The sequence below is a fragment of the Syngnathus floridae genome, chromosome 2 (genome assembly GCF_059516105.1).
Source record: "Syngnathus floridae isolate MCC-2025c chromosome 2, RoL_Sflo_1.0, whole genome shotgun sequence".
In the NCBI taxonomy this organism is placed as follows: domain Eukaryota; kingdom Metazoa; phylum Chordata; class Actinopteri; order Syngnathiformes; family Syngnathidae; genus Syngnathus; species Syngnathus floridae.
Window position 1 is genome coordinate 4,512,565 of NC_142414.1, and position 24,495 is coordinate 4,537,059.

The following is a 24,495-nucleotide window of genomic DNA, read 5'->3' on the forward strand; positions in this document are numbered from 1 at the left end:
CAAAATATCGGACTTGGATGGTATGCCTATAGAAGGCAGCTTTTACGAAGCAGAATTACAAAGAGTAAAAATTGAAAAAAAATCAAATTTTCCGCATACAGAAAATTCTTAAATCACGCACCGTGTCAGGCAGACACGAGTTACTCGTCCACTGAGTCGGCTGGTAAGCCAAACTCGACAGTTGGGTACCCGCAAAGAGCGTTAAAGACATTTGAAGTTCGATAAAACGGTCATTCTGTGAAAATTACAAGACGGGTGAAGTCCAGAGAGAATTCTACGTAAAATTAGCGTCAAATGCTAGTATGCACATTTTCAGTGAAAATACCCTTTCAGAATTTAATGTGGAATTAGCGCAACATATCGACTTAAAAGGTTCATGGGAGGTCGGATTATGTGAAATTTCATACATCAACTCAATTTCTGACGTTCCTGAGAAAAAATGGAATTTCTATCTCAATCAGCCGAAGTTTTCTGCTCAGAGAGGCGACGTATTCCAAGATGATTCAGAAGTTCGACATATGCTGAAAGTTCGAGGAGGCGTTTACAACGATCATGAGTCATTGGCTTCGGAAATTCAACCTCTATTAACTATAGCGAGTAAGAAAAGGTTTGATGTGCAATTTGATCAACATAAGCAGAGGTTCTTGTTTTCAGGCGAAGAAGGTTTGAGAATTATGTTCAAGAGCCCTCTAGCGTACAAAGTCAAAGTCAAAGTCAAAGTCAGCTTTATTGTCAATTTCTCCACATGCCAAAGACACACAAAGAAACCGAAATTTCGTTCCCCCCTATCCCACGGTGACAAGACATGGCTCACAACAGACAAACAGTAAACAAGTATAACAAAAGCGTGCTGAATAAATAATGAATAAATAACACAACAATAAATAAATAAATAATTAATTAAGAGGAGCGTAAAAACGCGTACAGCAGACATTCCCGAAAATAGCGCAACAGTGCCGCACGCTACGCAGAAGGGGGTAGCGAGTTCAGGGCCCTAACAGCCTGGAGAAAGAAGCTGTTGGCGAGTCTGGTGGTGCGGGAGCGCAGGCTCCTGTACCTCTTCCCAGAGGGCAGAAGGTCAAACAAGGAGTGAGCCGGGTGACTCACATCTCTGGCAATCGAGGTTGCCTTGCGGGCGAGATGGGAGGTGTAAATGTCCTTCAGGGAGGGAAGCGAAGCACCAATAATCTTACTAGCCGTATTCACTATGCGCTGCAGGGCCTTCAAGTTCTGTTCAGTGCAGTTACCACCCCAGACAGCGATGCAACTGGTGAGGACGCTCTCAATGGTGCCACGGTAGAATGTAGACAGGACTGCCTGAGGAGCACATGCACGCCTGAGCTTCCGCAGGAAATACAGGCGGCGCTGAGCTTTCTTTGCCAGTGACGAGGTGTTCGCGGACCAGGAGAGGTCCTCACTGATGTGCACCCCCAGGAACTTGGTGCAGCTCACCCTCTCCACCACAGCACCGTCGATGATCAGCGGCAGGTGTGTTGTGTGACCCTTCCGGAAGTCCACAATGATTTCCTTGGTCTTACTGACGTTCAGCAGGAGGTTGTTGTCCCTGCACCACGTGGTCAGAAGGTCAACTTCCGACCTGTACCGAGTCTCGTCGCCCTTCGTGATGAGACCCACCAGAGTCGTGTCGTCAGCAAACTTCACTATGCGGTTGTCGCTGTAGGTCGCAGTGCAGTCATGCGTCAGCAGGGTGAAGAGCAATGGACTGAGCACGCAGCCCTGGGGGGCCCCCGTGCTCAGCGTGACGCTGGCGGAGATTTTGTCGCCAACACGCACCACCTGAGGCCTCTGACAGAGGAAGTCCAGTATCCAGTTGCAGAGGGAGGTACTGAGGCCCAGCTCGTCGAGTTTGGAGATGAGTCGCTGCGGCACAATGGTGTTGAAGGCAGAGCTGAAGTCCACAAACAGCAACCTCACATATGAGTCCTTCCTCTCCAGGTGGGTGAGGGCCGAGTGGAGGGCAGAGCAGATGGCATCCTCAGAGGACCGCTTGGCACGGTACGCAAACTGGAAAGGGTCAATGGTGGGGGGGAGAACGGACTTGATGTGCTCCAAGACCAGCCGCTCAAAGCACTTCATGATGATGGGCGTCAGTGCCACAGGGCGGTAGTCATTGAAGCAGGACGGTGCAGGTTTCTTCGGCACAGGAACGATGGTGGCAGCCTTGAAACACGAGGGGACGATGGCCTGCTGCAGGGAAACGTTAAAGATGTCTGTGAAGACACCCGACAGCTCCCCAGCGCAGTCCTTCAGCGCTCGACCCGGGATGTTGTCAGGGCCCGCCGCCTTACGGGTGTCAATAGCGGCAAGCGCCCTCCTCACACCGTCGGCAGAGAGGCGCAGGGGCTGCTCGTGTGGGGGGGGAGTGGTCTTCAGCGGGCAAGTGCTGTTCTGGGCGTCGAAGCGAGCAAAGAAGCGGTTCAGATCGTTCAGCAGGCGGACGTCGCCCTCACAGCTCCTCGGCGCGGGCTTGTAGTCTGTGATGGTCTGAATGCCCCGCCAAAGGCTACGTGCGTCCTTGCTGTCCTTGAAATGGGTGGAGACCCTGCACGAGAACGCCTTCTTCGCTTCTTTGATGCCTCGGGACAGGTCGGCCCTCGCTGTCCTCAAGCCAGCCTCATCCCCTGCTCTGAAAGCCTTGTCCCTGGCCCTCAACAGTCTGAGGACAGCCCCCGTCAGCCACGGCTTCCAGTTCGCGCGAGTGACGACGGATTTCGAGCAAGTCACATCATCGATGCACTTCGTGATGTAAGAGGTAACAGAGTCAGTATATTCCTCTATGTCCGTCCAATCGTTGTAGGTGGCTGCCTGCTTAAACAAGTCCCAGTCAGTGGTGTCGAAGCAGTCACGAAGTGCATCGGAGGCACCCTCAGGCCACACACGAACCTGCCTCCGAACCGGCCTGGATGCCTTTACCAATTGTCTGTATGCGGGCAAAAGCAAAACGGTGAGATGGTCAGAAAGCCCCAGATGGGGGAGGGGGGTGGCTTTGAAGGCTCCCTTTTGCGCCGAGTAGACCAGGTCCAGGAAGCTGTCTCCACGTGTCGGAAAAGGAACATGCTGGTGAAGCCTCGGGAAAACAGACTTCAGGTTGGCATGATTGAAGTCTCCAGCGAAGATGGTGAAACCGTCAGGGTGCGCCGTTTGCTGTTCACTGACGGCCTGGTACAGTTCGCCAAGCGCCGCGGTCCTGTCTCCTTCGATGTTGGAAGGCGGGATGTATACCGCGACTAGCAGAATCGCGGTAAATTCCCTCGGCAGATAAAAAGGACGGCACTTAATGATCACAAACTCCACAAGCGGCGAGCAGTGCTTACATACCATCACAGAGTCCCGGCACCATTCTTCTCGGATGTAGACGCATATTCCACCTCCTCGCGACTTTCCCCCTCGTACAATGGCACGGTCCGCCCGATAGCACGCTAGCCGCTCCAGATGCACCGCAGAGTCCGGAATGTTGTCACTCAACCAGGTCTCGGTGAACACGAGCACACAGCAGTTCCGCACCGTCCGGTTCGTAGACCTCAGCAGGCGAACGTAATCCATTTTGTTGTCCAGCGATCGAACATTCGCCAGAAGAATGGAGGGCACCGCCGGTCGCGCTGGGTTGGCCGCCAGCCTGGCCCGGACACCTCCGCGCTTGCCCCTCTTCTGCTTCCTCGCACACCGTTTCCGACGACTCCCAACCGGGGGAGGAATAGCGGGTGAGGTCGGCGACGGATCAGGACGTAGCAGTCCGAGCGCCTTTAATGTCGACGCTTCAAAGTTCAGAACGCCGCAAAACCCACTTCTGCCGATGTCAAGCAGAACCTGCCTGCTGTACTTGTAGCACGGACGAGACGAACACACAAGACTGTCGGACGAACACTCATTAGACGAACAAATCACCGTACTGACGGGACAGAGAGTGGCCGCTGCGTATGCACGCGCCGCCATCTTGAAAAACATTGTTGGAATGAACCCTGAACATCTCGCTCAGACCGGAAGGCGTAAACGGACAACATCCGGCCGACAGACGAGCCGGATCATATTTCGTGTTTGTCTACACAGACGTCATAGATCATCAGACAGTAGGCGACGCCTACGCTCCGATGCTCCGAACTCTCCCCATTGAGGGGGAATACGGTGATGTTATAAACAAGACTTTCAATCCTGTTTACTATTTAGACATGTGCAGAAGCCATATCGAAACCATTTCGATTTACTTACGAACAGACCAGAACAATCCGTGAGAATTTGAATACGGGAAAGTTATTCTCATTCTGCATTTTAGATCGAAATAATAAAAAATAATGGTGACGTCAATCACGCATCCCGATCTGTATTGTTTTGTCAATTATTACGAAACACAAGTAGGGGGGTCATTTCAGGGGTTCCAAGGAAGCCCCGTTCAATATGGGCGCGATCTGGGCTCTATTTTTGCAAAACTCTTCCGCTTCGTGGTGCCGATGTTCAGAAACGGGTTTAACTTGGCGAAGCCACACCTTCAAGCCGCTGCTAAAAACAGCAACGAATGTAGCAGGGCAGGTCATAGAGAGGATTCACCGAAAACCGGAAACCACTCAAGAAGGTTCCGGGCTTGCAGCTTTATCACGCCGAGGGCTGCACCCTGGTGGGCGGAGAAAAAGGAGCGTTAAAAGAAAAAGGCGCTCGGCCGATCTCAGATCAGTTGTCAAGAAAAGGCGGAGAAGACGCGAGACAGATATTTTCTCTTAAAATGGCCCTTCTACATTTTAAATCGCAAGAGGGAACGCTATCAAGCCTTGACTTGTTTTGTCCTCCCATGACGCAACTCTCCATCGAAGACAGTTCTTATGTGGAATTTCTCCTTTATCCGCCATTGTGGACCAGGGTCCAATCGAATTTTTTATACCCGGGGACGGCTCAAAATATTTTGATTCATCCGACATTACTACACCTGCGTTTAAAGGTGACCCGTAGAAATGGAACTAATTTACCGCCACAAGATCAAGTTGGCATTGTGAATTTTCCGATAAACACAATTTTTAGTCAATTCGATGTTTCGCTGTGCGGGCAGCTAATCTCACAATCTAGCGCCACACACGCCTATCAGTCCATCATTGAGTTATTGTTAAACTTTTCAAACGATTCTTTGGAGTCACAATTCGCAGCAGGAATGTTCGCTAAAGACACAAGGGGGCGTATAGACTCTATCGCTTTTGAAGGGGCGTTGGCCAACGAGGGGTTAGTCCGACGCGCACAGCAGATAGTCATTTAATTTAAGTCAAGCAGATGACTCTGGGGCTTTGTCACCCGTAAATAACGGTGTTTTAAGACTAGATTTGCGTTTCCGTACGCCGCTACCGCACACAGCCACTCTTATTGTATACGCGGCTTATGATTCCCTTATTGAGATGAATGCCAAGAGGAAAGTATTGATGGACTATTATTAACTCTATTAACGGTCATGAATTGGACTTGATTATGACTCGGATGCAAAGAGCGTTGTTTGGAGGTGTTTACGCATCGGACAAGTTAGCTGACGTCAAAGACACACCCCCTGGACACTACATTGTAAGCACGCATCCGAGGCATCTACCCGGCGAACACTGGCTCGCTTTAACTTTAGAATCTAAATAGCTGTACATTTTTAGACGTGCATAGGCTGTTGTGAAACACGCTGCAGCCACGTTAGATGTTTTTGACGCGGGTATCTCATTGTTTATGTTGAAACAATACTGTACAATCGAAAGCTTTTCGCTGATAAAGTGGAAGAATTTCACATCGTACAGACCTGAAAACAGAAGTTCAAAAAATTCCTCAGATTTTGTCACAATTTTTGCGTTTGTCATGTTCTCACACTGCGCGAGTTTACCCCATAGATTGTTGAGACAAGAGTTTTGAAACTTGTCTTCTTCCCTGGTTTACAGCAATTTTGGAAGGGTCGAGTTCGAACCTGGGCAAATTACGGCCCGCAGGCCACATCCGGCCCTTTGTGCGTCCCTGTCCGGCCCGCATGAGGCCAATCGTAATTAAAAAAAAAAAAAAAAAAAATTGTCGTGCGTACAATACAACTGTTTCGCTTTTATTTTGAAAGGCGTCGCACTTCCGTGTAGCGTGCGTGCATGTGAGCTGTGCGTGTAGGAGAACAGCGCGAAGTAATGCTACCCTCAAAATGTGTGCTAACGCGAAGAAAAGAAAAGTTGACAAGGAGCGCCGTGTTTTCAACAAGACATGGACTGCCAAGTATTTCTTTACAGAAATGAAAGGTAAAGCCATGTGCCTGATTTGTGGTACACAGGTCGCTGTGTTTAAAGAATATAATTTGAGTCGCCATTACACGACCAAGCATGAGAAAAAATACATCTGTCTGATAAACAGGGCGCATCAGAGACTGATGCATTGCTAGCAAAACTGCAAGCCCAACAAGGACTTTTTATCAAGCTTCACACCCAGAGATGGAGCGGCTTTGTCATTTGAGGAAAAGTTAAAGAAGTTAAGAATAAATTGTACTGATTAATAATTGTTTTTTTATTTGACCTTTACACCACAATTTCACATAGCTTAATATAAGTATAAACAGAATAATTGTATTCTTCTAATTACCAGGACCAACTATTTAAAATAAATAATTTAGTGCATTTTACAATGGAAGAAAATTGAGCAGGTTTAAGTTATCGTGGATGTGGGCCTCTGACACAACTCAGGTTTTTCATGTGGCCCCTTGTAAAAATTAATTGCCCACCCCTGGTCGAGTTGGATACCCTGATGAATTGCGTACCCTTCTATGTATCTTTCTCTATCAGCCTCATTGACCACATGAGCCGGATAACCTGAAGTTTCCTGTTTACCTTTTAGAAATGTTCGCATGTAATCACGGGAAATTGTGTCGCTCACCCTTGTGTAATGCCATACTTCTGTAATATCTGCAACCATGTAGCCGAGATCAAGTGCCTTAACAAATTCAGGAGTTGTCCAAACACCAGTTAACGATCTTTGCTCATCATTATGTGTACACACCGTCTGCTAGTTGTTACGCTCAGCGCTTGTACGACACAGTGTGAAGACGAGTTTACCTTTAGCTGTTTTGAAGGGTAAAACAGGAAAATACAAACCACGGGTTGGGTTGATTGTGGCGCTGATGAAACCGAAATACGACCTGGGGTCTTTAAAATCACCGTGGATAATGGTTGGTGCCTGTACTATTGATGAAAGGGTATAATGACGTCACATCAACATACAACACACGCTTGTTAGGTTCTGCCATGTATCTTAAAACTAATGCGTTTGTTCGACCCCCCAAAAAGGGCCTGCATCGGCTTGAGCGGTGTAGGAAATTTGGCTTTTTTCAGGAATTCCTTCACCTCTATGTTCAACTTTTTCATTTGCAACCATTCGTGCTCCCACATAATTACAAGTTGCACATCCTGTTTAAGCTGTAGTTCCTGAATTTTCTTTTGGGTGTTATCAGACCTCTCCTGAAAGGGGCATTTTGTTGTCGGACATATTTTAGAGAGGTCATAGCATTCTGTGCAGCCGTGGTGATAACAACCAAAATACTCAAACACTATTTTTACGCCCCCAATTTCAGAATATCTATATATATCTACCGTGTACTTATCTATCTTAACCTCGCCCCCGTTCAATGCATGCCTAATATGAATATTTTGGCTGTGCATGATCCATCGCATGTACTGAATAGAGTCATGCGAAAAAGCTTTGTACTGACGCATATATTGTCTGAAGGTGTAATGGCTAGTGTTTGAGGGGTTAGAAAATTAGTGCGAAAAACTTTCATGCACGCAGAGGCTATTGTCACAGCATTGAATGGGTCTGTTCCGGTGGCCTCAAAAAACTCACTCCTGAATTTCTCACACCCCTGCATTAACAGGTCAACGTCATTCTCGCAGTAGGCTATCGCCTGTTTAGCAAAATCAAACACATTGCTAGCTTCTTTGGCATACCATTCATCAAACTTGGCTTGTTGAGGGGGTGACATTCGCCCAATATCGTAGTACGTAGGGTCAGGGTGACACCCCACGTACCGTAATTTCCGGACTATAAGTCGCGTTTTTTTTTCATAGTTTGGGTGGGGGGGCGACTTATACTCAGGAGCGACTTATATATGTTTTTTTTCACAAATTTTTACTTGATCATTAGGACATCACTTACAAGTATAGTTGACCACTTCCCATGTTATTTTTAGTATAGTTGATCACTTCACATGCTTTTATATCTTTATCTTGAACATATTCAAAACATAAAAAACTAGAGAAAACATCAAATAAAGCAATTAACACTTTAAAGCACCATATCCAAGTCCACTGTCTGCTGTATGTACACTTGCTCCATTTTTGCTCCTCTTATATTTATTATTATTATTTATTATTATTTGTTTATTTATCATTTATTCAACACTTATTTATTCATTGTTTGTGCCTTCTTGTTTTTTTTTGTGTTGCTTGTATGCATATGCGTACTATCTCACCGAGGGACAGTGGAAACGTAATTTCAATCTCTTTGTGTGTCTTAGTATATAAAAAAAAAATTGACGATAAAGCAGACTTTGACTTTGATAAAACAACCCAAAAAATTATATTTTCAGACGAAACTGGATGAGGGCGCTCTAAATTTCACCGTTGGCCGTGACTCATCAACTGGGTGGGCTTAAGAAAAATGGCACCAAAAAGAAACTCATATTTTGCAGGTTACAAACTTCAAGTTGTAAAATATGCAGCTGAAAACAGTAATCGAGCAGCAGAAAGAAAGTTTGGAGAACCGTGGAGAACTATTTCAAGTGACGTCAGTAGCGCGGCGCGGCGGTTGTTTACATACAAACGTGCCCACATAAGGACTACCGGCATCATTAGCGGTGATCATTTCTAAGTGACACGGAGGACAAAGAGTTTGAAGGAATTAAGGATTTGGAGTGACATAGAAGGTTTGAAAAACTATTGTGGCTTTAACGCACGCCCGGTCCTACTCTACTGAGTCGGGGGCCGGCGCTCGGCCGAGTGGCTGTCCGCGAATGGTGCGCGGGGCTCGGACATGGCCATTACGCACGCCCGGTCTGTCTGGAAGTCCACGCCGCCACATGCTTGGAAGTTTGTTTTGTTTAATAAAGAGCCGTTTAACAAACCCACGTCTATCCTTGTACTTTGTTAACGCTACAATATAGTTATATACTAAATCTGTGGAATAAAGACGAGGCTGACGTCAGGGCGCACGCGCGGTGAAGTTGACAAAGGACGACGAATTTGATCGATAGATTTAATGGAATTAAAGTGCACGGATGGTTTGATAATATTATTGGCTTGTATTATAGTTATTTGAAATATAGTTTATCTATCGTTATATGAGCCTGTGGAATATTTTGAAGTGCAAGCGCCCTCAGCCGCGCGCACCCATTGTTGACAAAGAACGATCGATGGATTTAATGAATTGGAGTGACACCGATGGTTTTATAAACATGTTATTCATGTAATAGTTGTCCTTAATCACTCTATATGTTACGTCAGGCCCGTTCTCAGCTCTTTGTTTGTGTTTGTCACGTTAGCATACCTATCGTTTAGTCTGTTGTTGCTATCGTTTAGCCTGTTGTTGCTCGTTCATGACTGTTTTTGGTGTGGGATTTTGTCGAATAAATTGCCCCCAAAATGCGACTTATACTCCGGAGCGACTTATATATATTTTTTTTCACTTTTTGGGGCATTTTATGGCTGGTGCGACTTATACTCCGGAGCGACTTATAGTCCGGAAAATACGGTAGTTTAGATGTTCTAAAGAGCTGAATTTGTGCGGGAAATAACCATTTGATTTGTCTTCAAACCCCAGGGCCTTGGGCATCGCACTTAGAGGCATCGTCAGGAATGAGAGCGAGTCTATGAATCGAGATTTTGTGTCTAAATCGACAAAAGACAGAACTTTACTCCCCTGCATCAGAATGTCAAGTTTGAGACCTAATTCAAGCATTCTCCTTATCATGATGCATGAATCAAAACCTCTCGCATTATGTGCAACAAATGTCGTTTGTTTAAACCGTGGGTTTCGAAAAAATCTGAGAAATTCGTCAACACAATCTGTGCCAAACCACTGTTTCGCCAGTCTATTTGATTTACAACAGATGAGAAAAGTTTTGTGTAAACCATCAGTATCTACATGGGTTTCAAAATCGTAGTAGACTACATTTTTGCAAGGTGGTTGAGGCTTGATGGGCTAAATGTAGCACATGTGGGGGTTCAGCAAGGCATCATCTTGGTTTAAGATCTCATCACACACTGTGCATTTTTTAACAGGGCAGCGATGTTTAGCACCGGTACCATCAGCTTTTAACATAATACTGGAGACCACACTGCAAACATTTTTTGTATGAAGTGCAGTTGCTCACACGATTCGTCGCTCGAAACTCTTTACGTTTGGAAAAGCATTCCTCATTACGGCAAGTTTTGTTACAATTGGGGCAGATAACACATTTAACATAGATAACATGGATAACACAGCCGTTGTTTACAACACGGATCGAGACAAACGCTAAAGTGTCCTTCACACTGGTGCTGTTGCCAATTCTCGTGCCCCTTGTAGCAATGTCTGCAAAAGAACGCGTGACCAACGGATGCCTCTATAGCTTTCACGCCGTAGTAATGACCCTCGAGGTGTAAGACAAATAAAGTGTCGTTGTCTGTTTTGGGATAATGTGTGTCGAAAAACGTCATGGGGCGACAGTCCTCTTTTCGGTACATTACAGTTATTTTCCGTTTGAGAACTTTCTCAAATTTTTGGACATCACCCAGACTCACAGGTGTTTGACAATTCAACCCCGCACTCTCATGTAAAAGCCGTGCCTGTCTTGTGGCCTGTTTTGTTGTTAGTTGTCATTTAGCAGATAGGTTAGTGAGAGAGCAAAGCATAGATTGTTGTCTTTATTACGAGGTATGTGTAAGTGTCGTTTTTTTTCAACCTCAAAATTTCTCTCTTGGTACTGTTCACCAACCTACGACACATTCCACCGCGCAATGGAGTGACTATTTGTACAATAAGCTCTAAGCTGTCATCAGCCAGAAGCTCTGCATTTGACTGAGCTAAACGCCCAAGCATGTCTGATACACTATCTCTGATAGAGTTTATGTCAGTCGTTTGCTGGTAGATGTGAGCTCTATCATTACCACTCACTAACTCAGCTTGAATCACCTCACCTGGTTGTGCTCGCCTAACCACCTCTTGCAAAACATCGCCTATTTTATCATCAATCTGGAGGTAAAAGGCTGCAAAATCATTGATGTTGGCTTGCGATGGTATATTTAACTGCCGCCTTACCTCGACATTGTTGAAATGCGGTCTATTGACTACAACAGAACCGCCACGCTGATCAGTTATTACAGAACCACTGTTAGATTGGTGGGCCATGTGTTGAAATGCTTGTGTGGTGTCATCAATAACATCTATTTCATGATCAATTATAACAGAGCAGTTGTTAGGCTGAAATGCCGGTGGAATGTCATCAATAACAGCCGGCGTTGAATCGACAGGCTTAACGGTCAACGAGTCAACCAGAGGCTGTGTATTTAGATTTTGGATCATGTTTAGCAATTGAACAGGAATATCAGGACTGATACGCCCGCTGCTATCATTGGCTTGGTTGTTTAATTCTGCTATCATGTTTAGCAATTGTGACGGGATCTGTGTAGGACTCTGTCTACCTTCATTCAGACATTGATTGTTCAGTTCATTTATGACAACTTGTAAATGGGTAAGAATAGCAGGACTGACAGGGCTTTCTACCTCCAACAAAACATTGTTCACATTGTTGAGCAAATCTGCTATTTGGCTCGTAGATGTCAGGCTGGGAACAAGGCGGAGGACTCGGATGCAGAGTCGTTTCTTTCTCTGATTTATTCCAGCACACACACTGATTAAAAGTACAACTCAAAACGCCTCTTGCGAGGGAAAACACGTGGCAAAAAGTTCAAACAAAAGCGTCGCACTGGGGTGAGACAAAAAGGCTATGGGGATCAAGGCACTAACAAAAAGCGTCGGTCGGCGGCGAGACAAAAAGGAGGAATCTTACTGAGAGCTCGGACGTCAAAGAATCGCTGGTGGTCGGGACGAGGCAAGACACACTGGCACAAGACAAGGGGAAGACACGGACTAAATACACACAAAAGGGCGGGGACACAGGTGCTGACAATTAGTGTCGACTACACAGGTGCACACAATCGGGATCAGGGAAGACAAGACAACCAAACACCGAGGAAGGAAACACGAACAGAAACGGAAGGGATGACAAAATAAAACAGGAAGTAAAGTTACGACACCGATGAGACAGAAAACCGGAAAAATAAACGCGACCGCATGACAGTAGACGCATTGTTTGATAGCAAATCATTGTTAACGCTTGACAAATCTAGCTCTGGTGTATCACTTCTTTGGTTTGTTTCGCTAAATGGTTGCAAATCTATTTCGTCGATGTTTGTTAAGAAATCTGACTCTGCTGACGTGAGGTTAGAATGATCATTATATTTCTTTTTTTAAGAAAATCACAACAGAAGCAACACAGAGTAGTAAAAAAACAGACCTATCTTGATTCTGCCAAATCTGTCAGGATCCGTATTAGCTTATAACATTCCTGTAACCGACTTTTGTAGATACAATTACCACTGCACTTTACAGGGTGTCTTCTATTCGTGTGGTGATGACTCTCGCGTGCCGGCTTAGGCCCCCTGGTGGCTGAGTGATTCGTGCTGTAGAAGGATGACCCCCCTCCTCCTCCTCCTTCCTCTTTGAACCCCTCGTCCTGTGTCACGACGCTTAACTGGAAGTAGATATTAAAAAAACAGTTAAACCGTTATAATACCAAAAATAGCACGTGGAATGATAACATAGAAAAAAATAGAAGGAATACCTCTAACGTTGTTTGTCGACTCGTGAGGATGGTTCAAGCCTTCGTATGCAGATAGATTGTGTTAGATAAACGCCGCTAAAGTCGTCGTCAAAGGATGCGTGGATATCGGCAAAAACGGTGACGTCTACAAACATTACATAAACATTACATCGTGTTTTACAAATAACTCCAGTGTATTATTATTATTATTATTATTATTATTATTATTATCTATTATTATGCCGACAAAATAGTAACATGACTTACCTTTAACCATCTCAAAACAATTTTCGACGCACTCCGACTCCGCTGATCAGAGCTCATGCGCTGGGTTGTCTTCTCAAAATGAGCGCTGATCATCCGTCCCAAACTAACTTGACCACGCCTATGGGGTCACGTGCCACGAGAACACTCTGCTACCGCTAATGATTTGTGACGTCGTTTTAATGACTCGACCTCAGCTCAAACTATTGTATGTTAAACTTTCTCCTTCAGATGTCTTTTTCAACAAAGTTACACGCAGACAACTCGGAGCCAATAATGTTGACTCTCCTGACTCAACTCGCGGTGGCCCCACAAGCTATTGTATGTCAAATTAGATGGCTTTTTCAACAAAGTTACACAGACAACTCGGAGGCTCCACAAGCTATTGTATGTCAAATTAGATGCAGCAACACCTTGACTTTCTCCTTCAGATGCCTTTTTTTTTTCAGCAAAACTCCCCCCTTGCTCCCACTTTTTTCAACAAAACTCCCCCCTTGACCCTGAGATGCACTGGTTGATAGCAAATCTAGCTCAGGTGGATCACTTCTTTGGTTTGTTTCACCAAAATGCAGGCCCTATACATGCCCATACATGTCCCCATCCAAAAATGGCACCAGCAAACCAAAATGGCGACAGCCAAAGATGGCGGCGTCTCGACTGGCGCTATCTTGGCGCCCGCCAGACTGGCGCACATGTCCACCCCAATCCAAACTGGCACTGATTTATGGTGCCATAAAATGCCATAAAATTTTATGACCCCTACCTCATTTACATACAATAGACATCAAGGGTAAGTACATTATTAATTTGATGAGTTTCATATCGTATTGAAAACTTTTTTCGTCCCCTTCCCAGTTGTTGGTAGAGGTCTTGAGATGGCACAAATCAAGTTGGAAGTCAATTGGATAAATCCCCCAGGACAGACCTGGGAATATTACAGCTTGTGGGCCAAACACAGCCCACTGATGTTGTCCAACTCTATAAATATATATTTTTTTAAATCATTCAATAATTTTGTCTTGTCACTGCAATTACTGTATTACTCCATTAGAGAGCGCAGCCACTGGTGAACCTTTGTGGGAGTGCATTGAGGCTGGCAAGCAACAGCCACTGTAAAGAAATGGGTCTTGTCAGCCCACCCTCTACCAATAGGGTATGCACAGTTTATTTGCTGTGAGTATTCATGGGTGGTGCACAGCGGCAGTCGTTGGTACTTCTTTCGCATCCGCTTTAGATTGTAGATGTACCTGTTGCCGTTCGAGATATACCGTAAAAATGAGCGGACCAAAGTACAGGTGAGTGGACAGTGAGTTCTGAGTGTTTACTAAAGAGTGGATGACGAAATATTGTATTTAAAGAACAGTGGACAATAAAATATTTTACAAAAATCTGATGTACCGTATTTTTCGGACTATAAATTGCGTTTTTCTTCATAGTTTGGGTGGGGGAGCGACTTATTCTCAGGAGCAACTTATATGTGAAATTACTCACAAATTTTTACTTGATTTTTAACGCATTACTTACTAATATAGTTGATCACTTCACATGTTATTTTCACTTTAAACCGCATGAGGGTTCACTATGGCTGTGGAATAATTGGAGCCTCACTGACAATGAGTTCCATTCACTGACTTCCGGAGATCTAATGATTTGGAGTGACACAGATGGTTCGATAAACTACTTATTTATGTTAAAATTATTTGATATATAGTTTATTTAGAGTAGCAACGTGTATGTTGTTAGATTCAAGAGAGATTCAAGAGTTTTTATTCGCCATGTTTGAGCTTGCCAAACAAGGAATTTGACTTTGGTACATCACAGCCTCTGTTCAACATTTAGGTGACTAAAAACACTCAGGACATTCATTCAAGATTCAAGAGTTTTTTATTCGCCATGTTTGAGCGTGCCAAACAAGGAATTTGACTTCGGTAAATCACAGCCTCTGTTCAACATTTAGGTGACTAACAACAACACTCAGGACATGTGAAGAACGAAAGATATTCTCAAACACCCCCTGATCTTAAACTGATCTTAAACTCCCAAGACGGCAAGGAAAAACTCAAAACTCCAGCTAGGGGAAATGAGAAACCTTGAGAAGAGACCACAGATGGGAGGGTCCCTCTTCTAGGATGACCAGGCTGCCATGGATGCAGAGAGGACACATAGTACAAACAGTGTAGACAAAAAAGGTGTGGAAAGCGGGATGTTATTGCACAGTAATGACACTGAGACTCTAAGAGTGGTCTGAGTTCATCAGAGCGACAGCCTGGGGGAAGAAGCTGTCTCTGTGTCTGCTGGTTTTAGTGTACAGAGCTCTATAACGGCGTCCGGAGGGGAGTAGTTCAAACAGGCTGCAACCTGGGTGCGAAGGGTCTGTTGAGATGTTACTTGCACGTTTCCTGGTCCTGGACAGGTACAAGTCTTGGATAGATGGGAGGTTGATTCCAATTATCTTTTCTGCAGTCCTTATTGTCCGTTGCAGTCTGTGCTTGTCTTGTTTGGAGGCCGATCCAAACCAGACAGTGATGGAGGTGCAGAGGACAGACTGGATGATGGCAGTGTAGAAGGTCTTCAGCAGCTCCCGCGGCAGGTTGAACTTCTTGAGCTGTCTCAGGAAGTACAGCCTCTGCTGGGCCTTCTTCCGGACAGAGTCTATGTGGCCGGTCCATTTCAGGTCCCGAGAGATTCTGGTTCCCAGGAACTTGAAGGTGTCTGATGAGAGAATAGTATTACAGCGGATAGTGAGGGGTGAAAGCGGTGAAGGGCCTCGCCTGAAGTCCACTGTCATCTCCACGGTCTTGAGCGGGTTCAGGTCCAGGTGGTTTTGGCTGCACCAGTGGACCAGCCGCTCCACCTCCTGTCTGTACGCAGTCTCATCACCGTTCTGGATCAGTCCGATGAGAGTGGTGTCGTCTGCATACTTCAGGAGCTTCACAGAAGAGTCACTTGCGGAGAAATCGTTGGTGTAGAGGGAGAAGAGCAGTGGGGAGAGGACGCATCCCTGAGGGGCTCCAGTGTTGGTGGTCAGGGTGTCAGATGTGATGCTCCCCAGCCTCACACGCTGTCTCCTGTTGGTCAGGAAGCTGGTGATCCACTGACAGGTGGAGGCAGGCACCGCGAGCTGGATGAGCTTCTGTTGGAGGATGTCAGGAGCGATGGTGTTGAACGCCGAGCTGAAGTCCACAAACAGGATCCTGGCGTACTTTCCTGGGATGTCCAGGTGTTGCAGGATGTAGTGCAGTCCCATGTTGACCGCATCATCCACCGACCTGTTTGCCCGGTAGGCAAACTGGAGGGGGTCCAGCAGGGGGCCCGTGACATCCTTCAGGTGGTTCAGTACTAACCTCTCGAAAGATTTCATGACCACAGATGTTAGTGCAACAGGTCTATAGTCATTCAGACCTGTGATGGCGGGCTTCTTGGCCACTGGAACGATGGTGGAGCTCTTGAAGCACGAGGGCACCTCACACAGCTCCAGGGAACGGTTGAAGATCCGTGCAAAGGTGGGCGCCAGCTGCTCAGCGCAGACTTTCAAGCAGGAAGGTGACACGCCGTCTGGGCCCGGTGCCTTCCTGATCTTTTGTCTCCGGAACATCTGGCGCACTTCCTCCTCGCGAATCTGGAGTGCGGGCGCGGCCTCTGCAAGAGAGAGTCGGTGACCACGGTGATGGAGGTGTGGACAGAGCAGTTGTGGGGGGAGGTGAGTATGTGGATTGTGTGGATTGTGCTGCAGGAGGTCCCGTTGTGTGGGAGGACCGATCAAACCTGCAGTAGAACCTGTTTAGCTGGTCAGCGAGCCTTGGGCTCTCCACAGGACGGGGGGTTCGTTTCTTGAACCCCGTGATGCTCTGCAGGCCTTTCCACACTGTTGAGGGATCAGGATTGGCAGAGAGGTGTCTCTTCAGGCTCTCCCCGTAACACCTCCTGGCTTTCCTGACCTCTCGGTTCAGTGTGTTTCTGGTCTGCTTGAACAGGTCCCGGTCGCCGCTCCTGTCGGCCTCCTCCTTGACTTTGCGCAGCCTCCTAAGGTTCGGTGTAAACCAAGGTTTGTCGTTGTTGTACGTCCAGAAGGTCTTAGTTTGCACACACAGATCCTCACAAAAACTGATGTATGATGTGACAGTGTCAATGAGTTCATGCAAGTCTGAGTTTGCAGCTTCAAAAACACTCCAATCGGTGCAGTCAAAGCAGGCTTGGAGGTCCTGCCTTGACTCCACTGTCCACTTCCTGACAGTCCTCACCACAGGCTTAGAAGTTTTTAGTTTCTGTCTGTAGGCAGGGATCAGATGAACTAGACAGTGGTCCGAGAGTCGTAAAGCTGCACGAGCATCCTTAATTACGGTGTAGCAGTGGTCCAGTGTATGTGCCCCTCTGGTGGGACACGTTATGTGCTGTCTGTATCTGGGGAGTTCGTGTGCGAGGTTCGCCCTGTTAAGATCACCCAGAACAATGATTAGTGAATTTGGTAGAAGTTTCTCCATGTCTGTCACCTGGTCAGCCAGCATCTGCGTGGCTTCACTCGCACGTGCGTGTGGTGGGATGTAAACAGCCGCCATGACGATCGAGGAGAACTCCCGTGGTGAATAGAACGGCCGGCAGTTTATGAAAAGTGTTTCTAGGAGAGGGCTGCAAAACTCTTTCAACACCATGACATCGGTACACCAACGTTCATTAATGTAGAAACAGAGACCACCTCCCTTTGATTTTCCGGAGAGCTCCGCGCTGCGATCTGCACGCGTTAGCCGAAACCCAGTTAACTCCATGGCGTGGTGGGGGGCTCGTTCGCTAAGCCACGTTTCAACAAAACACAGCGCGGCGGATCTGCTGAAGTCCGTGTTCCTTGAAGTGAGGAGCAGCAGTTCGTCCATCTTGTTTGCCAGGGAGCGGACATTCGCCAGATGAATTGACGGTAGGGCAGAACGGAACCCTCTCTGCCTCAGCTTTACGAGGGCTCCGGCACGTTTTCCGCGTCGCCGCCGTCGCGCTAGCTTGTATAGCACCGCCGCTCCGGCTAAAATCTCCGACAAACAGTCTGAATCAGAGAGAACAGGAGAGAAAATACCAGAAGAAGACTGACCGATGTTTAACAGTGCTTCTCTAGTAAAAGTGATCCGGGATGGATAGCAGAAGACACAGAAAACACACAAAATAAGACAAAGAAACAGAGAGCGACTCACCGTGGCAGCCATCCGCGGCGCCATCAGATCATTCTTTCTTTCTTTTATTTAGCCAGCCATATAACAAGCTCATTAGGTATACCATAATGATAACAGCATTTTCAATTCAATCAATACAGCATAGCGAGTAGTTATTGGATATTTATGTCATGATACCGCATGGTGAACAATGAAATGGGCATGGCGGGGAGGGTATGGGCCCATTGGGCCACTAATAATCCCCCCCTCTCAAAAATCTCGAGAGATCTACAGCTAACAATCTTTGTTTGAACACAGCCAAGTTAGGTGAAGAAACCAAATCCTCAGATAAAAAGTTCCAAGGGTTAACTACCCTATTTGAGAAAAAGTATTTTCGACAGTCTAGCCTCGATTGCTTTTTTGCGAGCTTGTGTGTATTTGACCTGGTCGCGGCATAGGGTGCCCACTCGAAAAGCGAATTGAAAGGTATGTCAACTAACCCATGAATAATTTTATAGACCATGTGTAAATCAAAACGTAATCTTCTAAGTTCTAACAACTCAAGTTTTGCAACCTCCAAGCGAACTGCGTACAGTACTTCCGACAACCCAGGTAGTCGCCTTGTGAACAATTTCTGCACGCTTTCAAGTTTCTTTATGTCTCCGAGCAAGTATGAATTCCAAACTTGCGTTGAACTTTCAAGTATGGGCCTGATGCAGGACTTGTAAATCGAAACGAGAGTGTCTATATTTCTTGACTTGAACGATCGATAGAGGAAACAAATCATTTGCTTAGCGTTCCTGCTGATGTTCGAAACATGCGCTGAAGATTTCAAATTTTCTGTGATCGTAAATCCTAGATCCTTGAATTGGTTTACCGAGGGTATTAAATTTCCATTGATGAAATATTCTTTTTTCGGGTTGCTACGCCCTAGATGCAAAACTGCGCACTTAGCGTATGATAAATTCAGTTGAAATTTTCTTGACCATTCGAAAATACTTGTCAGGTCATTTTCCGCAAACGCAGTGTCGTTCAAATCTTCAAATACAAAAGAGAGCTTCGCATCATCTGCAAACATTTTTACATCACAATAATTGACACTACTAGGTAGATAGTTGATAAATAAGGAAAAAAGCAGAGGACCTAACTTCCCACCCTGTGGTATCCCTGATCCAATAGATAAATTACCAGATTTTTCTCCGTCTACGAACACGAATTGAAAACGGTCACTAAGGTAACTTTTGAGCCAGTCGAGCGCGCGGCCAGTAATTCCTGCAGCATTGAGTACTTCGATCAACTTTGGGTGAGAAACGGTGTCAAAAGCTTTAGATATATCCAAATAGAAAATATCTACATTTCTATGCGCATCCAAGGCTTTCGTCCACTGGTCTAAACACATCAACATTTGGGTTGTACATGAACGGCCTTTTCTAAATCCGTATTGCTGGTCCGATATTATATGATTGCGGTCAAAAAAATGATTTAAATTTAACTTAACCGTTTCTTCAAGAATCTTACTCAAACCTGGTAACAAAGCGACGGGTCGGTAATTTTCACATTCTGATCGGGAACCTTTTTTAAATATGGGGGTTATCTTTGATTGTTTTATACAATTTGGGACAATGCCATCTCGCAGCGATGCCTCTATGATTTTTGTTACGGGCAGAATAAGACTTTGCTTCAATTCTTTTAAGAGAAATTGTGGAATTTCAGCGACACCAAAACTCTTTTTGCCCGCCAAACTTTGAATCGCCTCCAGAACTGAATCTTCATCAACATCAAATTGATCTAAGACATCAGTGTCAAACAGAGTTGGTAAGTTCAGAGCTACGCCATTATCAACAGTAAAAACGGTTGAATAATACTGATTAAAGGCATCGGCTTTTTCTTTCGCATCGGTTAAGATCTGCCCATTACGGAGTTTGAGACATGGAATTTCAGCCTTGACTTTGAATTTGCCCTGCACAACATTCCAGAAAGTCTTTGAATTAATATTTTCAAGCATTTTTGTCTCGTAGGTCAAATAATCTAGCCCTTTTCTATCGCGAGCTTCTTTCGAAGCAGCCTTCCATCTTCGGTAACAGTGCTCTGTTCCTCGTCTCCTGTAGACGCGGTGAAGACTTTTTTGCCGAACATGCAATCTGTGAGATTCTGCCGACCAAGGAAATTTGTGATTTCGCAGATTGCATGGAGGCACGAACCTACTTATTCCCATCTGTATAATTTCGGTAACTTTCTTCCACATGGATTCGCAATTTAGACCATCGAACTCTCTAACCCAATCAATTGAATTCAAAAAATCTCTGAAAAGATTTAAGTCAGTTTTGGAAAAATTTTTTGTCACAGGTTTGGATTCGTTAAATGAGACGAAGGGACCAAAGAAGCCTTGAACGATGAAATTGTCGCTGAAACCTAAACGCTCAGCTTGGCCTTCGTGGGTGTAGAGGTTAGGCTCATTACAGAAGACCAAGTCTAACGTATTACCATTTTTGTGGGTTGGGCCAGTAACTTGCTGCATGAGGCCGTTGTCTTCAATGAAATTGATAAAATCGGACAAGGCAGTGTTGACAGAATACGGATTCTCCCATTGAATCTCAGGGTAGTTAAAGTCACCCAGCAAAGCGATGGGGCCTTCGAAACGGCATAAGTTATTTAGAGCTTGAATCAAGGCTGCAGTTGAATTAACACGATGTGAGAAATGACAAATATTCTCAAACGTCCCCTGATCTTAAACTCCCAGGAGGGCAAGAAAAAACTCAAAACTACAGCTAGGGAAAATGAGAAACCTTCAGTAGTTTCCGGGAGATATATTGTACTCCCCGGGAGTCCCAGCCGCAATCGGCGGGATACGGGGAGTCGCGCCGCAAACGGCGGTATTCGGGGAGTCCGCGCCGCAATCAGCGGCATTCTGGGAGTCTGCGCTGCAATCGGTGGAATTTTGGGAGTCCGCGCTGCAATCGGCGGCATACGGGGTTTCCCAGCCGCAATCGGCAGCATACGGGGAGTCGGCGCCGCAATCGACGGCAATGTAGGAGTCCCAGCCGCAATTGGTGGCACTGGGGGAGTCCGCGCTGCAATCGGCGGCATTCGGGGAGTCCGCGCCAAAATCGGCGTTATTTGGGAGGTCCGCGCCGCAATCTGCGGCATTCGGGGAGTCCGCGCCGCAATCGGCAGCATACGGGGAGTCCCAGCCGCAATCGGCGGCACACGGGGAGTCCCAGCCGCAATCGGAATCGGCGGCATTCGGGGAGTCCGCGTGCAATCGGATTCATTCGGGGAGTCCGCGCTGCAATCGACGGCATACGGGGAGTCCCAGCCGCAATCGACGGCATACGTGGAGTCCCAGCCACAATCGGCGGCATTCAGGGAGTCCCCACCGCAATCGGCGGCATACGAGGAGTCCCAGCCGCAATCGGCGGCATACGGGGAGTGACTATTATATATATGTAGATCTGTAGAGTAATTGGACCCGCAACTGACGACAAGGCTGAAGTCAGCGGCACACATAGTTCCGGAGTCAACAGCTGTGTGTTTGTTTTTTTAAGCGACACGGAAGACGAAGATTCCGATGGATTTAATGATTTGGAGCGACATGAATGGTTCTATAAAATTGTTGTTTATATTACATGTATTTGATATATCTAGTCTGACGTCAGCGGTGCACGTAGTTCCGGAGTCAAAAGCTGTGTTTTTTTTTTTTTCTTTCTTAAGTGACACGGAAGATGAAGATTCCGATGGATTTATTGGTTTGGAGTGACACGGATGGTTCGATAAAATTGTTGTTTATATTATTATTTGATATATAGTTTATATATTGTTATATGGGCCTGTGGAATAATTTGAACTGCAACTGAAGACAACGAGTCCAACGTCAGTGGCGCGCCGCACTCGTGGCATTGTTTACAGAAAGGACGAAGGATTCGATCAATCGATTTAATGATTTGGAGTGACACAGATGGTTTGATAAACCTGTTATTTATGTTATAGTTATTTGAATAACTGTTAATGTTACTTCAGGCCCGTTCTCAGCTCCTCATTTGTGTTTAAGTCACATTAGCATACCGTATCGTTTTGCCTGTTGCTGGTTCATATCTGTTTTTGGTGTTGGATTTTGTCAAATAAATTTCCCCCAAAATGGAACTTATACGCTGGTGCGACTTACTATATACGTTTTTTTTTCCCCTTATTGTGCATTTTATGGCTGATGCGACTTGTACTCCGGAGCGAATTTTAGACCGAAAAATACGGTATGTCTGAAAAACGAATGAGGTATTGCGGTTTTCAAATATACAATATCATGCAAAAAAGAGACAAAAACAACAGTGGTTCTTATGTCAGCAACATTCTAATTTCCTGTATAGTGGAGGAAGAGGGCCAAGATTTGGCCTGATAATATTTATACAAAAAAAACCCCAAAGACTCCTAGCACAGGGTCCAGCCACCCGCGAGCCTTGTGAGAAGTGGTTCGGAAGATGGATGGATGGATTGATTGGTTTGGGTGGATGAATGGATGGATTGGTTTGGGTAGATGGATGGATGGATGGATGGATGGATGGATGGATGGATGGATGGATGGATGGATGGATGGATGGATGGAGATATAGTTATTTTATTTCAATCTGTATTGTTTTTATAATTATAGCTGGATGGATGGATGGATAGAGAGAGAGAGAGAGAGAGAGAGAGAGAGAGAGAGAGAGAGAGAGAGAGAGAGAGAGAGAGAGAGAGAGAGAGAGAGAGAGAGAAAAAGAGAGAGAGAGAGAGATGTCAATACCGTATTTGTTTTTATTTTCATTTTTTTATTTAGGTATTTGTTATATGGGCAATTTGGTCAGTGGTCACAATAGCACACATTCAGGCCTCGACTGACCGGTATTAGAGTGTAGTTTTGCCCCCGTATCAGTAGGAGGTACAGTTGCGGTGTAACAAAGAAGTTTCTGGGCCTCACGTCAAAGATTGTCTATTTTTATGAAGAAGAAATTGACGTTTGATTATTTAATGACTATTTTGTTCAACTTTGTTCAATGATTGGTTCTGTAGTGGTGGAGTTTCATTCTTCCAAAGAGCCATTATTTGAATCTATATTTTAAAAATTATTTTTCATTTTCCGTATTCATCTTGCCTTTTCATCATATGATCCAATAGTAAAAAGCAGTGGTTCTCATCTGGGGATGCGTGTACAACTTGGGGTATCGGAAGACACTCCTGGAGGTATGTAAGATTTTTAAATACGTATATTGAAAAAGTAACATATGTGCAAATATGTTTTAAAAACACCTTAATTATGTAAATCTTTCAGGAAAAATCCAAGTTCATGAATTTTATATTCACTAGGCTACTCAATTTCATTATCCTAAAAGCCCTGCCAAACTGTCATAATAATGCTACCACACTTGTCAATCATTTGAAAATAATTTAAAAGTAAGTAAATGATTTATTTTACAGCACTTTATTATGATCCCAAAGCAGATAACATTGTTGATAATATTTTTATGTGCACAGTTCCAAAGGTTAATAAACCAGACAATGATGGTACAGGACTCTGATGTTCTTTTTTTTTTGTTGTTCTCATCCCTAATTGCTTTGCGCTGATTAGAGGGCACTTGGTTCAAAACCATTATTTCACACAATTATCCATCCAATATCTCCATGACTGAAAAATCGTTGAGAATCACTGGTATAAAGCATTTTATTAATTCAAAATGCCAATGAGTAGGGCTGAGCATATAACAGTTACCAACCAGGTGCCTGCGGGAGCCAAGAAGCCACAAAGCATCACATGTCCTAAACATACTGTACCTGACTAATGATGGGACATTTGTGATTTTCTAGGAATGTTGTACAAGTGATCACTTGAAATTGTGAACTATGGATGGATGGATGGATGGATGGATGGATCGATGGCAGAGATTCATAAAAATAATGTCGTCTAATGATATTTATTTGTTGCTTAGTTATTGTGAAGTCATTAACTTTATCATTGTCTTGTCATAAATGTACATATATCATTAAATATATATTCTAGTGATGGTGAAACCACACACTTCCCAGGGTGCATGTAAATAGTTGTATACAGTTAAAAGTTGCTCTTTACAGTATTTGCCTTGTCAAAAGTGTGACGTCTTTGAGATGGAAGGAAAAAGGAACAGCAATTCAAGGAAGCAAAGGAAGGCTGCAGGTAAAATGGGCAGGAGTACCATTTTAGCTTGAAGCTTGTCTTAAGGCAGTCTGTGAGTTGGG

At 45.2% G+C, this 24,495-nt stretch overlaps 1 protein-coding gene across 1 annotated transcript; it reads right to left on the reverse strand.

Moving 5' to 3' along the window:
* Positions 1-1,139: 1,139 nt before the first annotated feature.
* On the reverse strand, positions 1,140-9,391 carry LOC148401305 (uncharacterized). The gene is made up of 2 exons (XM_088398204.1): positions 1,419-9,391; positions 1,140-1,317 (listed from the first exon to the last, which is right to left on the reverse strand). The coding sequence occupies exons 1-2, from the start codon at positions 3,964-3,966 to the stop codon at positions 1,283-1,285; spliced, it is 2,583 nt and encodes an 860-aa protein (XP_088254330.1). The 5' UTR covers positions 3,967-9,391; the 3' UTR covers positions 1,140-1,282.
* Positions 9,392-24,495: the final 15,104 nt, after the last annotated feature.

Excerpts from the sequence above, each read along its gene's own strand:
- LOC148401305 (XM_088398204.1), bottom strand. The coding sequence starts at position 3,966 with ATGTTTTTCAAGATGGCGGCGCGTGCATACGCAGCGGCCACTCTCTGT. Across the intron at positions 1,318-1,418 it reads GTTCCTGGGGGTGCACATCA|GCAGTCCTGTCTACATTCTA; the intron begins GTGAGGACCTCT and ends TGTGCTCCTCAG.